The 17,285-nt window shown below is 49.6% G+C and overlaps 5 protein-coding genes across 5 annotated transcripts; 2 read left to right on the forward strand and 3 right to left on the reverse strand.

Annotated features, from left to right (window-relative positions):
* Positions 1-377: 377 nt before the first annotated feature.
* Triagg1_6592 (uncharacterized protein) lies at positions 378-3,544 on the reverse strand (the record flags this gene model as incomplete). Its single annotated transcript, XM_062901233.1, has 7 exons — positions 378-1,567; positions 1,693-2,023; positions 2,377-2,380; positions 2,755-2,836; positions 2,893-3,192; positions 3,277-3,394; positions 3,476-3,544. 7 exons carry the CDS (start codon positions 3,542-3,544, stop codon positions 378-380), a joined length of 2,094 nt encoding a protein of 697 aa, XP_062754529.1.
* Positions 3,545-5,006: 1,462 nt separating this feature from the next.
* On the forward strand, positions 5,007-6,648 carry Triagg1_6593 (uncharacterized protein; the record flags this gene model as incomplete). Its single annotated transcript, XM_062901234.1, has 4 exons — positions 5,007-5,129; positions 5,186-5,233; positions 5,296-5,417; positions 5,484-6,648. The coding sequence occupies 4 exons, from the start codon at positions 5,007-5,009 to the stop codon at positions 6,646-6,648; spliced, it is 1,458 nt and encodes a 485-aa protein (XP_062754530.1).
* A 428-nt stretch (positions 6,649-7,076) lies between these two features.
* Triagg1_6594 (uncharacterized protein) lies at positions 7,077-9,121 on the reverse strand (the record flags this gene model as incomplete). The annotated part of the gene is made up of 8 exons (XM_062901235.1): positions 7,077-7,238; positions 7,298-7,360; positions 7,421-7,479; positions 7,542-7,636; positions 7,703-8,250; positions 8,313-8,412; positions 8,481-8,655; positions 8,722-9,121. 8 exons carry the CDS (start codon positions 9,119-9,121, stop codon positions 7,077-7,079), a joined length of 1,602 nt encoding a protein of 533 aa, XP_062754531.1.
* Positions 9,122-10,754: 1,633 nt separating this feature from the next.
* Positions 10,755-13,438, forward strand: Triagg1_6595 (CAZyme family GH2; the record flags this gene model as incomplete). Its single annotated transcript, XM_062901236.1, has 2 exons — positions 10,755-11,284; positions 11,356-13,438. The coding sequence occupies 2 exons, from the start codon at positions 10,755-10,757 to the stop codon at positions 13,436-13,438; spliced, it is 2,613 nt and encodes an 870-aa protein (XP_062754532.1).
* A 130-nt stretch (positions 13,439-13,568) lies between these two features.
* On the reverse strand, positions 13,569-15,216 carry Triagg1_6596 (transcriptional regulator family: Fungal Specific TF; the record flags this gene model as incomplete). The annotated part of the gene is made up of 6 exons (XM_062901237.1): positions 13,569-13,705; positions 13,799-13,913; positions 13,972-14,060; positions 14,130-14,823; positions 14,882-15,150; positions 15,204-15,216. 6 exons carry the CDS (start codon positions 15,214-15,216, stop codon positions 13,569-13,571), a joined length of 1,317 nt encoding a protein of 438 aa, XP_062754533.1.
* Between the last annotated feature and the right edge of the window lie 2,069 nt (positions 15,217-17,285).

Genomic DNA, 17,285 nt, shown 5'->3' on the forward strand with positions numbered 1-17,285 from the left:
GGCATACATCACCATAACATACTATGAATAAATATTTTACTTCTTTACTCGCCTATTTCTTCTTCTTTATATAGGTAATTGATAATCATTTCTCAGTGCAACACATTGACGCTCGAAAAGGCAACGCATTTTCATTACTGTCCATCTATATACCCGATGAAAACCTTTGTGTGCAAACCCCAACTACTCCCCGGCCACCAATCCTACACGTTCATTTTCCTTGTCTCTGATGCTCTCCGAAAATGGCGAAGTTCATCGCTTTTCAAGACTCAAATTTCTGAAAAACCAAAAAAAGATTAGTTAAAAAAGGAAACTCCTCCGTTCATGTAACAAAGACTGGTAAATACGATGACAACGTCATCCACCGCCAGCTACGCTCAATCCTCATCCTCATCCTCATCACCTTCAGCGTCATGGTCCGCAGAAGGAGACCGGTCTTGTCCTCCGACCGGGCTTGAAGCACCGTTGCGCTCGGCCTCTTCGCCATCGGCATCGACGTCGGCCTCCTCGATGGACTGCTCCACATGCTGCTCATCGCCACCTTCGTCCTGTTCCCAACCAAGAGGATGCTGTGTGTACATCTTCATGGCGCTCCTCATCTCCTCCGTGGGATCATCAACGGTGAGATCCAGCTGGTCGACTACCTGCGCCTCATCATCCTCAGAAAGACCATAGTTTGTGCGCGCAATGTTCTTGGTACGCTGGGGCCGGATAGTGGACTTTTGCATGATGGGGTAGTAGTACATGGCCTTTTGCTTGGGGAAACTGTCGTCGTCATTGAAGGCGAGAATGATTTCGTCCTCGTACTTGGTTGGGTGATCGAGCTCCGTCTCCTGAGCCGTCTCGTACGCCCTGATCCTGTTGAACTGAAAGTAGCCGCCCGTGTCGGCCTTGTGGGTATACAGGTCTTCGTCATCATGGTTGGGATCATCGACGTCAAACTTGCGGCGGAAGCGGTCCGCATCAGCACGAGTCTGGCCAAGGTAAAAGTCGTAGTTCATCAGGTTGGCTGGCTTGGGGTTGTTGGCGGGATCCTGCGCGTAGGCTTCCATGGCCGCCTCCAGCGCCGCTTCCTCGGCGGGCGTGCGGTCTATCGGCCTGAACAAACCGCTGCGGAGACGACTATCATACTCGTTGGAGCTCGAGACGGGGTTCGTGAGGAATTTGATGGTGACATAGGCACCGGAGTCGGGGAACGCGTCCAGATCGGGCAGCAGGGGCACCGCTTCGACGAGCTTGAGGTGCTTCTTGGAAGGATGCTTGACACGCTTAGGGTCCTTGAGATCTTGTTCCGCAAGCTCGAAGCCCTTGTCGATCTTGCGTTTGATGACTTGGGGTGAGTCGGCGGCTGCTTCTGGGCGCTTGACCGGTCGTCGATTCTTGGCTAGCAGAGCTCTAGGATGGTTCGCCTCGAATCGCTTCGGTACCAGGGACGAGATGTATTCTGTTCGGCGGAGGAAGGAGACGTTTGCTTCAGCGACCTTGGGCTTACCAAGGGCCGCAATAGGTCTCAGGAGGGCTCGATCGTGAGGGTGGATGGCTAACTGCTGTGATGATGCTTGGATTGCTACAGGCACGTCCCCCAGATCAGATTGGTTCAAGCTTGAATAGACAACAACAACAACAACAACAACAACAACAACAACAACAACAACAACAACAACAACAACAACAATAACAAGTCAAACTCACATCGTTCATCTCCATCAAACACGCCTGGCATGCCCACCAGATCGAGCGGCATACCTAGCTCGGCATCGGCCTCAATGTTCAGCGGCTGTTCTCGCGCCAGACGTGATGCAAACCCAGGCGTCGTGTACTGGCCGCTCGCGAGGCCGGTGTTGGGAATATCGAGCAGCTTCGGGGGGTTCGGCGGCGGAGGCAGAGCGTTGGAGAAGCGGATTCGCGCAATGAAGTCCTGGTGAATCATGCGCTCGCCTGAGCGAGCTCCCGAGGACGACATCTTGGCCCTTGTCCCTTTTCCCCTACTCGCTTCTGGTCGGTCGAATGAATGGAGCAGCTGCTGTAGATGAGGTTGTAAATGAACGAATCGCTTGAGAGGCTTCGGCGTACAGGCGCTCAATTGCTGGTCTGACGGGCGGTTGAAAGGCGTGGCCAAGTGTCGGTAATGATGGAGGGAAAAAAAAAGAGTCGCGCGCCGCACCTGAGAGGCGAGGCTGTCAAATCTGAGGTAGCCTCTGCAGGCTCCCCACCACGCGACTTTTGCTTGCTGCAGAGCGCCGAACAGCAGCAATTTCGAGCCGAATAAGAGAATCAAAGGGTAACAAAAATAAGGGGAAAAAAAAAAAAGAACAGAATAAAGGTGAACAATTAGAATCACAAATTGCCCATCAGCTCTTGGTGCCCTAGGCGTACAAAACTATTTCATTAAATTAAGTTATAGGTAGCTAGCTCTCTGTGAGAGTTTCGTCTCCAAGACCTGGTTCCCATGCGGTTTCGTATCAGTCATCCGTAGTCTAACCCATCCGTCTACGCCTTTTAAGGATTCAATGACTGGCCCTCGTTTGCTGCTTTTATAAATAAGAGAGATTTCTCCTTCAAAGTCCCGTCATTCGCCGCACACACATCTTTTACATTAGCCCACAAAGGCGCATCGATACGTGTCAGCAGCTGCAATCTGTTACACACGGCTCAAGCCAACCCCTTTCGAAAGAAATCACCGCTCCCAGTTTTTGTTTCGAGTCCCCGGGACAGAGGCTTCGTCTCCACGCGGTTATTGGCGAGTCTGCTTACGATCGGTCCTTGGCGTAGGACTTCTTGCCCATGGTAAAGGGCACGTAGCGATACTTGATCATGTGTTGGATCTGGCGGCGCACTGGAAACGGTTGGTTAGCAGAGTGATGACAGGCACAGGTTTTGAGGGCTTCATACTCGTGAGGACAAATAGGATCAACCAGTACATGACCAAGACGGGCCAGAACACGGGAACGTCAAAGATGGCGAACCAAGTGCAGACAAACGAGATGCCAATGGCTCTCGTGGCCCAGTACCAGAACTTGAACTCGGGGAGGCGTCGGATGAAGGGCTTGAACTCCTCGTCCTGCTTGGTGGGGAGTGTTCCAACAGAGCCGTCCTCCATTTCGCTATCCAGGGCATCGCTCGAGGGGTCGAACTTGGGCTGAAGGAAGGCCAGGAAAAGGTTCAAGAGGTAGATTCCCAGGGCGTATGCGACTGAGTGGCACAAGAAAGCGTTAGTGTTTTCTTCTTTTTATTCATGCCTTCTTCTCTTCTACTTTTGTTGCAACAGAGACTTACCAATGTACCATCCTTGCGCCACGAAAATGCGCAGGAAGAAGAGAAGCAAGGCCACGGCGGTGCCGATCCATCGGTACATGACATACGGGGTTGACTGGTCCAGAATCGCTTGGTATTGCTATAGTAGCCACAGTTAGCACATCAGCGGCTCCACGAAGACGAAGACGAAGCGAAGCGAAGCACAAGGCGCGAGACGTACTCTCTGGATCCTGGTGGTGTGGGCTGTAACAGCCGCGAAAGGGGTCTGTTCGGGCTCCGGCGCATCCATATTGAAGGCTGTAGCACAAATTGAAACGGCTTGGATCAAGCTGAAGAAGAAAGTAGATGAAAGAAAAAGACAGCGGGTTGCCGCACCAACAATCGCAGGCCCGGCGTTGGAAATGGATAATCGAGGAAATGGACAGCAAAGGGTCGGTTTATCGCGAGGCGAAATGGTTTGGCGTGGGGCGCTGAGCCAGCATGTGCTTTGCGTGTGCTTTGCGTGTGCCTTGATGGAAATTCAGCCACGTAAGGCTTGACCCCTGGCCGCTATTGTACCAAGGCGGGAGGCCGCCGGTGTTTTGCCGGTGCTTGCAGACACAGGTACTATAGCGCGTGGGAATATGGAGTTACTCCAACGACTGGTGGGAAATTGGGGGGCTTGGCAGGTATCCCGCTATCATGAGACGAAAAACTCTATACAAAGCCTCTTTGCTTATTTGAGAGGCATTAGTTATTTTCAGATGTCCGATATGAATTGCCATTCCCAATTAAATTCCAGGTATACCTATATTCCAGTATACATCACCACACGCTTCATCTTAAGCTTGACCACCTGTAAGGTCTTAGTGGTACCTACTGGGTACCTAGGCAAGCGGACGTCAGAAAAAGCGAGACCGCAAGATAAATGAGTGCATACATATAACAATATAAGCACTTAATTAACTCAGTACGTAGGGCTTTTATAAGGCAACGCCTATCCAGGTAGCGCCCGAATTTAATTATAAAACTATAGTAACAGTTATTAAAGAAATATAAATATAGTAGTAGATATTAGAGAAATATGAATATAGTTGTAAATACTAAAGAAATATAGATATAGTAGGAAATATTTCAAGAACAGGTGTATAATAATTTAACGCGTGGGTGTTTGTAATCTTCTGAGCCTCGGTTTTTCTGTCCTCCGCTTGCTACCTAGTAGGTACCTAGGTAGTACTGGAGCATGAAGTCGTAACATCTGTGTTGAGGAGTCAGCCGAGACCTGCTGGGGTCCACCAGTATCTTCCGTCTGCATATGCTGGCTGGGAAACTGAAATAAGAAAATTGACAATAGTTGCAACATTTACTTAGAGGAACACACCATGGCTCGCCGGTTACCCAGTTGTATTACATTTTCCGCAATTTTGGCACTGATCAAGCCGCCAAATCCCCAGTCGACTTAGTGGTTTGCCTACACCCAGGGCAATGTGATTCCCGTCCCCGTGGATTGGTGCTCACATCACAGCTAGCTACTACAACAGCATATGGGCTTTGGTCTTAATTAGCCGGGCAGTAACAATTGACTTTGTTTAAACAAATCTGGCGGATATTTGGATGGCGTTAAAAACATGGTGTATGGCGTGCCGCCTCCCCACATTAGTCTAACAGCTGCCTTAATAAACATGATGACTCGGTCCGTCGAGCGACGTTCCGCTTTCTCGTAACTGACAATCTAAACAATCTATGAAGGAGTCAGAATCAGCCGGTGAACAATGTCCATCAGCTACTGGGAGCATAAGCTCCAAAAAGGCTTCATTCAAGCATGGCCGACGATCCGGAACAACTGGCACCTCGGCATGACCGCGTTTGGCGGGCCGCCGGTCCATTTCAAAATTGTATGTACGCCAAAACCATGACCAACTTTTGATGTAGTTGTCTAACCTCGAAACAGTTTCATGACAAGTTTGTGTTGAAGCTCAATTGGATCGATGAGCAGATGGTACGCGCAAATAGAGACAATCCTACCCATTCAGCAGACTAACAGAAACCATCCCATAATAGTACCAGGAGCTCTTCAGCGTCTCGCAAGCTCTATCAGGGCCAGCAAGCACAAAGATGCTTTACTGTGTTAATTTAATCAACAACGGCTTGTTTGGAGCTCTGCTTGCGTTCTTCATCTGGAGGTGAGCCCAGATTTTCGTACGTACAATCATATGCATGCAGCAGCTGAGAGTAACATGACTGCCCAGTCTGCCCGGAGCTCTGGGCATGTTTGGCCTCTCCATCGGCGTCTCCAATATAGGGAATACTTTACCTCGCGCAGTTTACGCCCTTCTCTCTGGGCTCAACGCCGCAACTGTTGGAATTATCGCCTTGGCGGCGGTTGAGCTATCGAACAAAGCAATTACAGACAAGCTGACCAGAATTCTCGTCTTTCTTACTGGTTCTGCCGGAATGTTATACAATGCGCTCTGGTACTTCCCAGTCCTCATGTTCGCTTCTGGATTCGCTGCTGTTACCCACGACTACCGCTGGCTTCATCGTCTTGGGCGATCTGTCAAGAACATCTTCACACGTGCGAGCCCATCATCGACGGAAGTGGAAAACGATGCAATCGAAAGAGATAGTCGCATGGACTCCAATAACTCTACCTCCACGCCTCAAGGACATGAACTAACCTCTGGAGACGAATCTGAGTCGCGCGTCATACCAACCGAGTATCAGCTGAATTTTTCGTGGAGAACTGGAACTGCTGTCATTGCAACCTTCTTTCTCACCTTTATTGTCGTGATGGTGCTCCGTGGTGTCTTGCATAACCCTCCTATCATGTATAAGCTCTTTGCTAACCTCTACCTCGCCGGAACCATCATCTTTGGCGGCGGGCCTGTCGTGATTCCGCTGCTGAGGGAATACGTCGTAGCAGAGGGATGGGTCAGTCCGCGCGACTTTCTTATTGGGCTTGCCATCATACAAGCGTTTCCAGGGCCAAACTTCAATTTTGCTGTATTCCTAGGAGGTCTTACCGCTATTGGGATTGGGCAACCCGCCATTCTAGGAGCAATCGTCGCGTATCTGGGCATCTTCTTGCCAGGGATCGTCCTGGTTCATGGCACAATGGGCGTTTGGAAGGTCTTGAGGAGCAAGCCATGGGTCAAATCCGGGGTCAGAGGGATCAATGCAGCCGCTGTTGGTTTAATCTACACGGCCGTGTATCGAATTTGGCAGGTTGGATATGTAGATGAGGGTTTCCAGGCCGGGAAGAGCTTGGGCGATGATCCATGGTGGGTGGTTGTTACAGCGGCGGCTTATGTTGGAGGCAGATATTTTGGTCTCTCGGCGCCGCTGGCGATACTTCTCGGTGCTGTGATGGGATTGGTGAGATATGGAGTTGTTGTGAGGCACATGCAGACTTGATGAGGATGCCTGTATATAGCGTTGAACGAACCTAAATGTAACCTGTGAATATGTGATTTCAGGGTTTGCAACAACTCATTTCGCCCTCTGCTCTATGGTAATACTAAGACTTCAATGCCCTTATATAGCCTAAATCTCACCCTCGAGATTCGTCAGTGGGTCTTCGTTTCCCAAGCATGTTCCCACCTGAAGCGCGTCATTGGTCTAGGGGTTAGGATTCAACTCTTCCATTCCAAACCGAAAAGTTGAGGCCCGGATTCGAGTTCCGGATGACGCATTTTTTTGCTTCTTCTCACTTGCATCTTTTTCGCTCCAATTTTACTCTCCGGCGTAACTCACTCTCATTCAGCGCAAAGTTGAAAGCTTCAAGAATCACTTCTTCACCACTACATGTAAACTAAAGAACAAAGTCACCACCCTCCATTCCCTCAAGCCTCATGTGTCTCGACATGTGTCACCTCTTCATCGAAATCCGCATTCTTGGCCCTCATCTGAGAAAGCACCGCGGCTGAAGTGCTGGTTGAGGCCCCGCCGCCCACCTTGGCTTCCTCGCCGTCAAAGAACTTGGCAATCTCTTCCAGGGGAGTGTTCTAAAGAAAAGGCAAAGGTCAGCATGTTGAACACAGGCAAGAGTTGCCAGAGATTATACCTTTGTTTCCACCCAGAGAAAGTACACGACGACAAATATAACACAGAGAAACACGTCGTAAAACTACATTTGTCATTGTTAGATTGATATAAAACAAAAAACAGTTGTAGGCTTGAAACTCACAATGTAGAATCTCCACCCCTGAGATTCAATGCCGACGGGGTTAATGTACTGATTGAGCACTGGTACAATGAATCAGCCAACAACATCTTGGAAAGTACAAGTAATGAATAGGTGCACTTACATGATGAGCTGACACCGAAAAACGTAACGTTGAGACCCTTGGCGCGAATCTCATATGGCAGAATCTCAATGGGATACGCCAACACCAGACCTTGCCTAAATAAACGCTCTCACCATTAGCATCGTCCAGTGCTTTCATCAGACACAACACTCAAGACTCACCATCCACAGTTGAAGGCCGTGTAAAACAAAAAGATCATGACAATGACGCCCTTTGCATCAGCGCCATCCCCCGTAATGCTATACCGCGCCGAGAGAATCGTCCACAACACAAAACACACAATCATCGACCCCGTACTTCCCAGCACCATCTTCCTGCGTCCAAACCGGTCAATGTTAAACGCTGCCCAAATAGCAACAATGAAGTTCCAGATCTGCAGGCCGCCGTTCAGACCCGCCTGCTCGGCGTTCTTGGTGATGCCAATCGTCTCCAGCACGGGCACCAGATAGTACGAGACCAAGCCGTTGCCGCACCACTGCGAGAAGAAGCCCTGCAGGTAGCAGATGAGTGTGCGCTTGCGGTTACCTGGAGTACTGATGAGGTCGAGCCAGCCGCTCTTGGAAGAAAATTCTCGCTCCAGGGCCAGCGTCTCCTTGATCTCGGTGAAGGACGTCTCCACGAAGTCGGTACGCTCGCCGTTGCCATGGAACTTGACGAGGACGTCGAGGGCTTCTTCGTGGCGGTCCTTTGCAATGAGGAAACGGGGGCTCTGGTTTTCATCATATCAGACGGAGAACTGAAGTGGAAGAGGGGCGGAATTGAGATGCTCACCTCAGGCAAGAACCAGATGAACATAATCTGCACAATGGCAGGGAAAGCCTGGATAATGGAGGGAATACGCCAGGCCCATTCACTGTTGATGTTGATAGTGCTGTTTCGGTCAGTCCTGAGCCTCCCAACACTTGAATGCTCAAGCTACTTATAATAGACGATACATACCCAAAGGTCACCCATGCGGCGACAATGGATCCAAAGTACCACGTCGAGTTGTAAATCGCCGTAATTGTGGCTCGATGCTGGGTATGAGCCAGTTCAGTCACCATGAGAGGCGCACTGCCGTGGTCAATCATGACGCCGAAGCCAACAATGAATCTTCCCGCAACAAACATGCCGACTATATATCACAACAACCACGAGGTCAGTCACACAATCTATATCTGAAAGGAAAAGAGTTGCTCACCATTGATACTAGCACTCTGAACAGCCACTCCAATAATGGCAATAATGCTTCCAATCACAACTCCCCATCGTCTCCCCAGCTTATCAGCAATAGTAGCGGGAAACGGAAACGGAATCACAGCAACCAACTGCCCAAGCGCAAAAGCAAGGTTGTAAAACGCCAGCAACGAGCCACGCGGATGGTGGAAATAGTCCTGCCACTGCCCACTCGTCTGCAGAGCGTTCATCATGGAGCCATCGTAACCATTGACCATGGACGTCATGAGCGGCACAAGAAGCAAGAAGTACAGATGACGGAGACCTGGCTCACGCCACCAAGTCACCTTTGGGAACTCCTTGTTGGCGAGCCTGAAGGTGGTGGGCGGCGGAGCCGACGACTTGAGCACGTTGGCGAACTTCATCTTCAAGTCACGACAGTTCTGTTCTCACCAGCTGCGAGTTGAGAGGACAAGTGATCGACAGCAGTTGTGACGAGATGAGGGTTCATGCATATCGGCTGCATCTCCGCAGTCACGACGGGGGGGTCTATATATACACACGAGGGAAGCATAGACGATCACGCAAGTAAAGGAGGGGAAGCATCCCCCTTTCTCTGCCCATCAAGCCACTAACACTCCAAGGCTTCTCATGACTCTCACGACCTGGAGCCATCGACGGTGTCTTCAGCTTCGAAAGCAGCCGGCTCTTAGTCTAGGACAGCAAGTGGGGGAAACCTCGTGCTTGAAATTCGACTACAATGGCCATGAACCGACCCCGGCACCGGACTTTGTCGCCGTGGCTTAAGGGATCGGCAGCGTATGGTCCAGGTTGAGATGGTACCTCAATGCCGATATGACAAAGCCAACAACAAGTTCTAGCCCGGATATCTTCGTCTAACATGGAAAACTCGTTCACGTCTAGCGTCGTGGCTGGCGACGGTTCCTTGATATAAGCATTACGAATGTCGTCTATTGGCCTTTTAAACGTTTACCCCGAGCTGAAATTTCAGCAAGTCGAAACTCATCGTGTAATCGTACCAGCAGAATCTGGGGAAACTCACGCTTGAAAGTTGGTAAAGTCTGGGGAATGCTAGCCAAGTGGAGATGTGAACGTGCTTTAGCCGGTTATGCGGGCAACTTATAGTTGCTTTGGTATGAAGACACAGTGCGGGAGTTTTCTTCTCGACTGCGTATATACAAGTGTGAGAAAATTACCAAGTTGGGGAGATTCAGTATCCCGTGTCTAGAATATATTTCTAGCTGATGATGATACTAGACAGTAGAGGAATATAGCCATAGTAGCAGAAAGTATCAAGCACCAGTAGTTAAGAAGTCCTAGCAGAGAGGTCAGGAATAGGACATTCAAATCAATGTCATAAAGCTACATATTTGCCCACATATTTGCCACAAGATTAGCTGTAACTGAGAATCGACAGTGAATTGGTAAATACATGTATAAGAGTATCATGCTATGTCAGTCATTTACCCCGCCGGGAATCGATACTACAAACCTCGATCCACACAGTTTTGAATCGACATCCGTCACTATTAGTTAACCATCCGCCAACGAAAAAGTGTGGAGTTGAAATGCCGGCGTTTTCTCCATCGCCAACTCGGCTATTTTCCCAACCCGTTCAATAGGCGAGGCCTGACAACCCTTTGAACAAACATCGTCGTATTAGAGTCCCTTCCCCATATGACGGGCATCTCGAGAAAACTCGCGGGGTAGCACATGGTAAAGACCCATCAGGAAATGTGGAGGATGCGGGGGGAGCTTTTCCATCTCATGCTCACATGAAGCATCGTGAATGGTTGCCCAGGCGTGGGGAAGAGGAGACCATCCGAGATCGCATTGCGCCTCTCTCATGTGTTTATCAGTTTTGCCTTTCTGGAGAAAAGAGTTGTAAGATAAGCACTGCCGTTCCTGAAATTGAGCAAATAAACTCGAGCTGGAACTCTTCTTATTTCAGCTCAGCTGTCAGGCCCCTGGTTGTTGATCCTGCATACCTCGACCTTTTCTCAAAGATTCCTACAAACTCCCATCTCAACCTAAACGATGGCCACATACCTACGGACAGATGTTCATGATGGCTGGACCTTCAAGCAAGCAGACAAGCCAGACTCGGACTTCAGACCTGTTGCCCAATTTCCCACCGTCATTCATCTCGACCTCCTACATCATGGCCTCATCCCAGATCCGCCCAAAGATAGAAACAGCGAGCTGATTCAATGGGTCGGCGAGAAGCAATGGCTCTACAAGACGTCATTTACCTCGCCGCAAGCTCCATCAAGCACTGGCAAGGTGTCTCACACCATGGTCTTCGATGGCCTCGACACATATGCCAAGATCAGCCTAAACGGCAAAGAGATAGCCAACACTGCCAACATGTTCCTCCAATATCGCGTCGGTGTTACGGATACGTTGAAGCCGGCAGGCGAGGAAAACACCCTTGAGCTTCTCTTCGACTCCGCGTTCCTGGAGGGCAAGCGCCTAGAAAAGGCGCAGGGCTACAAGAACCTGTTCTGGAATGGCGATTCCTGCCGCATGAACGTCCGCAAAATCGGATGCCATTTTGGATGGGATTGGTGAGTTGTTATAGTGGTTATTTTTGTATGATGGCGCCCAATATGCAATGACTGACCATGACAATCTACAGGGCACCGACGTTGCTAACCTGTGGCCCGTGGCGACCAATTTATCTCGAGTCATTTGTAACCCGCATCGCCGATCTAAACATTGATATTGATGTTGCAGATTCGCTGGATGATGCAACATTGACTATCACGTCAGAACTGCAGGGCCACGATGACAATGAGCATGCGGTCCAAGTCAGCATCGCCAACCCAGATGGAGAAACTGTTTTCACCGGCGACGGTAACGGCAAAGTCAAGCTCACAAGCCCCAAGCTGTGGTATCCAGTCGGTTATGGAGAACAGCCGCTATACACGGTCACGGCTGTTCTGGGTAACCAACAGGTCATCCGCAAAGTCGGTATCCGCCATCTGCGTCTGGTGCAGCGGCCTCTCAAGAACGGAGCTCCAGGGACGACCTTCTTCTTCCAGGTCAACCAGATCCCCATCTACTGCCGCGGTGCTAACTGGGTGCCTGGCGATACCTTCTTGCCGAGGATCAATGAGAAACGCTATCGCCAGTGGATCGAGCTGGCTCTCCATGGCAACCAAAACATGATCCGCGTGTGGGGAGGAGGTCTTTACGAAGACGATTCGTTTTATGAGTTATGCGATGAGCTTGGAATTCTCATCTGGCACGACTTTCAGCTCGGGTGCGGCGTTTACCCAGTCTCCGATTTCATGACCAACACCATCCGTGAGGAAGCCATCTACAACCTCAAGCGACTGCGACACCACCCGTCCATCGTCTTATGGTGCGGAAACAACGAGGACCACATGTTTGCTGAGCTGCATCATCTCGAATACGACATCAATGATAAGAACCCAGACAACTGGCTCAAGACGAACTGGGCAGCGCGTTGGTATTACGACAAGATGCTCCCCGATATCTGTGCCGAACTCGTCCCTCGCGTCCCTTACCACAACTCCTCTCCCTGGGGCGGCACATACAGCAATGACCCGACAGTTGGTGACATTCATTCCTGGAGGGTATGGATGGCAGATCAGCCGCGCTACCCGTACCAGGATTACGAGAAACTCACCGGTCGCTTTGTGAGCGAGTTTGGCATGAAGTCGTCACCGTCTGTTCACAGCGTCCGCCAGCTCATAACGGATCCTGCCGAAAGACATCCCCAATCTCGTACCTTTGACAACTGGTTCTGCGCACCAGAAGATCAGCGCACACTGTCAATGTACTTGATTGACAACCAAAAGTACGAACTCGCCTCTCTTCCGGCATACGTATATGCTACTCAGCTCAACCAGGCTGAGGCAACCGACTACTCGCTACGACCTTTCCGGCGCCTTTGGAAGGGCCCCGGGCAAGAGGAGTGCGCTGGCAGTCTGATATGGCAGCTCAACGACTGTTTCCCGGCCGCTAGTTGGTCTCTGGCCGATGCCTTCCTCCGTCCTAAGCTGGCTTATTTTGTCGCCAAAAGGGATTATGCGCCCATCATTGTTGGGTGCGCGAGGACGACTGTAGAACACCCTGCCGATGAGTTTACTCGTGTATATGTGGAACGCGTTACCTCGGCAGATGTGTGGGCCAGCAACTGCACCACCTCCGAGGCCAAGTTGACCATGACGGTAGCCTTCTATTCCGTCTTGGATGGCAAATTACTCGCTTCCAAATCTGAAGAAGTGACTTTGCTACCAAATCGCTCAACAGAACTGCAGAAAGTAAAGTTTGAGGGAAAAGAATGGGGGGTCAAACAAGAGTCCATAGTCGTTGCCACCAAGCTCAGCAAGGATGGAGACGTGGTGGCTCGCCATGTCAACTTCCCTCAGCCGTTGAGGCATCTCGATTTTTCCGCTACGGACGTTACCGTCACGAAAAAAGATACTAACGTCTCAGCTGGATCTTTCGAGCTTGCTGTCTCAGTCAAGGATGGCGTGGCTAAAGGTGTAGAACTCATGATTGACACTCTCGACCCAGACGTTGCGGATAAGTATATCTTTAGCGACAATGCCTTGGATCTTGTCCCAGGGGAAGAGCAGACTGTAACCGTTACTGCCGTCACCGGCACAAAGGCCGATCTTGAGAATGTCAAAGTGGTGGAGCAGCACTACGGTTCTGTGGCTTCGAAATCGAAACTTGTGTTGATGTAATAAAACTAGTTACATCCAGGGGGTATCTCTATTGCTTGCGTCTATCTGAGTTAGATGGAGGTTTTTTCAATGTTCTTGATAAAGTAGATACAAAAAAAAGAACTCACGTTTACAGGATATCAGCACTCAGTCACCTGGGAACCCCACTCCATGTCTCCTTGAGCTTCTCAACTGTTTCGGTTACATCCCATGTCGTCTCAGCTTCGATGCGATGTAGTAGATCCAATAGGTACGACTGGGATTTGTTACCTCTTAGTGTACGGCCACCTGATAGTCCGATTAGCTGATGTTTGTTTGCGAATCATGGAGAGGCCTTCATTATTCTCTAAAGGAAATTAGGCGACCCTTCACTTTACTCACAATATGCCAATATTTCCGCAGCATTCACCAAAGCCCCGGGGTATCGACACTCTTTATACGAAAACAGTCCACGAACAATTCCGCAGATCTGAATAATATGCTTGACAGCGTCTGCCTAGAAATGAATGTCAGTTAATGGCAGCGGAAAGGATGGTGTACAAGTGTAAACCAACAGTATCCACACTCTCCGGGTTCGCTTCACCGGATCGATTAGAAGTGATAAAAATGACTTTGCAAAGATGAAAGAATTGCATTGCCACATCTGGCAGGGAGCTCAAGAGTCAGATGACATATCCCAGATCGAAATAGAGAGAAAGTAAAAGCGACTTACTGTGCCAAATGCATGTGTATGTGATCGCCGGGAATGGATGATCATCTATAACCGCGGAGAGCGGGTTAAAGGTATCAGGGAGCCTCTCCTGCCAGTTATTGACAAGAGTGACCAGCATCTCTTGATGGACAGACGCTGTTGTAGACACGGATGAATCAAAGTAGTGGTTGATTACTCGTGCGGTGAGCCAAATGATGTTATTCGTCCAATCATCGTCCGTATCTCCGTCAAAAACGACGTAATATGTCTTATCCGACGTATCAATGTTGGTTGGGGAACAGCCGCGAAGAGCGGTTAGGATCTCCTGGCGGACATATGTCCAGAAGGCAGTGTGCTTGAGGCTTCCTGGGCCAAATTTATTTGCATTATGGCTGAACAGAGATAGGGAGCCTCTCAAATGACGCTGCAGGTCGACCTCAGCATTGCGATCGCTAAGCATCTCATGCATTCGTAGAATGACCGTCGACAGCGCCAATGCACTCTCGGACGCACATGCAATATCTTTCAATGCGGCAATAAGCCGACAAACGCAACTATAATGATATTCATCTGCCATGAGAGCGCTGATATTTTGGTCGGAGCGGCTCAAATATCGCGCCGAGAATGCAAAGATTGCGTCAAGGAGCATGGGGCATTTCATGGCCAACTGAGGTACGGAGGCTGAGAAGTGGTGTCTCGGATCGTTCAATGCCAACTATATATCAAGTGTTAATGGCCATGCCGCAAACGTAAATCGTAGCAAATGAGCCTACCCATCCGCTTAAGTGCTCCGTGTAGACAGTCAGCAGACGCGCTTGTTCTGGGTCTCTCAAAGGCCCTCGGAGCTGTGGAAGATATATGGGCAGTGTTGAGTTCAGAGCTTCTGCCAGGCTTCCAATAGGAGTAGTTGTAGTTTGGCTATCAGAAATATCTTCGAAAAGGAAATGAGAAACGGGTGGAAGGGATATGCGGAGGAATCCAGGCTCTGGCTCTGTCTGGCTAGAAAACTGAGATGCTGGTCTCGGGGAGCTTGGTGCATCGTCTTGTCGTTGTTAGTACGGGGAACAAGGTAATATTTGTAGAAATCCCTCTCACCTGATGGGTTCATTAGAATGGAAGCTGTGTCGTCCTCTATGTTGTTGAGAGCTCGGCTAATTCTACGCGATTTCCGCCGTACATGATGGGCAAATCGCACTTGAGCGGTCATATCAGCCCGGCCCAGACACCCGAGATGCGTAGGACAGTTAAACTTACAAGAAGACGGAATCTTGACCCAGACGTGATCCTCTGGAAAGTCGAAATATTCATTTTCTACCAAGGCAACCTCATTAAAGTTGTCGGGGCTAGCTGCCCTAGGAAAGGAACATGACCGGCCAGCTATCTCGCAGCGCTTGCACCCCGGTCTGCGTTCATCGCCTTTGGTAGAGTCAGCCTAGGAGTGTCTCTAAGACATGGGAAATCGCATAAAGCGAGTAAGGGGGGGAGAAAAGATGGCAAGTTCAATAACCAGAGAGAGTATAAGGATCTTCATGGCTAATAACGGTGTAAGGGCTCTCTTGCATTAGCCCACGTACATTTAACGTGACGTTTTCTGCATGTTAAGCTGCCCCCGGTTTAACCAGTCAGTCAGTGAGGGTGATATACAACGGCCAGCAAGTTTATATGCTGTTTGGTTTGCTGGGATGAAGTTCCATACCATCCTATGTCATCGTGTTAGAAGGGGGATTTAAAGCGAGTCAAGACGGCGAGATTTGGGTTTTACCTGTTTTGACACGCTTCTGGGCAGAGTTGGAAGCCATTACGAAGCAACAAAGGCAAACGACGCAGCGTGGCCGAGATGGATATACTGGATCATCCCATTAAATGTTTGATACGTAATAAAGCACCGGAAGAGTAAATCAGATGAGCACGTGAACAGGCGGTTTGATGCGTTGGTCGTCTGGCGTTTGATGATGAATACAAGTACAAGTATGAAGCCAACATGAAGACCGAAGTCGAGGATGGATGGCTGTAGAAGCCCCACAGCAGGAGCTCCCCACGCCGCTGAGCACTAGCGAGGCTAGCCGGCGCTGAAGAAGAATGCGGAGAAGAGTCAATAAGACATGGATTTGATTGTCAAGCAGAGGACAGAAAACCCGAGACCGAGAAGAGTATGAGCACCCACGCGTTGAATTATACGCCTGTTTCTAAAGTATCTGCTACTATATTCTCATTTCTCTCGTACTTGCTACTTTATCCATATTCTTATAGTAACTGCTACTCTCTTACATAGTGAAAACAGTGTGCTTATATTGCCGAGTGTATGCGCCTATTCATTTTGCAGTCTCGCTTTTTCTGACTTCCGCTGGATTGTCTACCTTGGTGTTGGCTGCATCTTGATGTTGACTATGGAAGCTGCTTTACGCTTTGTTGATATATTGAAGATGTTGATTTATTCATCTATTTTTCGTATTCTTTTTTTATAGCTGCGCATCGTGAAAGAAGGTTTGATGCTACAACTCGATCAACTGGAATACGAAGCACACTCTCACGCGGTACCTGGACTGAGGCTCGGCTAATTTTGAGTTCTTGGCCCCTGTTATCAAGCCACTAACAACAACACTGACCAAAACACCTGTAGTTTGAAACGCACTGAACGTGTTGATGCAAATAAAACTACTTTGCGCGAATACTCTACAAAACAAACAACAAGCAGTTCTCGTAAAAAGCAGCATACAACGTTAATCCTCCATTCGACTCACGCCCTCCACAGGCCGTATAGGGTAAGCTTCCCAGTTGACGCAACCTAGCTAACGTACCAGCCAATAACCGCTCAACGTCATGGGTGCAAAGGACTGGATGGATCAATCAATTTCACGGATCCATTGGAGGGGCACCTCAAGCTCAATGCAGTACTTGTACGAGGTCCTGGACCTGGACCTTGGACTTTAGTGCTAAACAGGTGCTGCAGCAACGCGTCGCCTCACAGCCCAGCCTGATTGATGCTCCTGGTAGCACGAGCACGGCATCCATGATCCCATATTATAGCGCCTTACGCCCAGGATCGTCTTCCAAACAACCACCCAACGTCATCTCGCCTCACTCTTTCTTCATCCTACGGCCATGACGGCCTGCGTCTCTGGCGCAAGGTTGCTTTGTTAGCATTTCGTTTCGTTTCGTTTCGTTCACTTCACTCCA

Source organism: Trichoderma aggressivum (genome assembly GCF_033847375.1).
Source record: "Trichoderma aggressivum f. europaeum strain CBS 100526 chromosome Unknown scaffold_026, whole genome shotgun sequence".
Lineage (NCBI taxonomy): Eukaryota > Fungi > Ascomycota > Sordariomycetes > Hypocreales > Hypocreaceae > Trichoderma > Trichoderma aggressivum.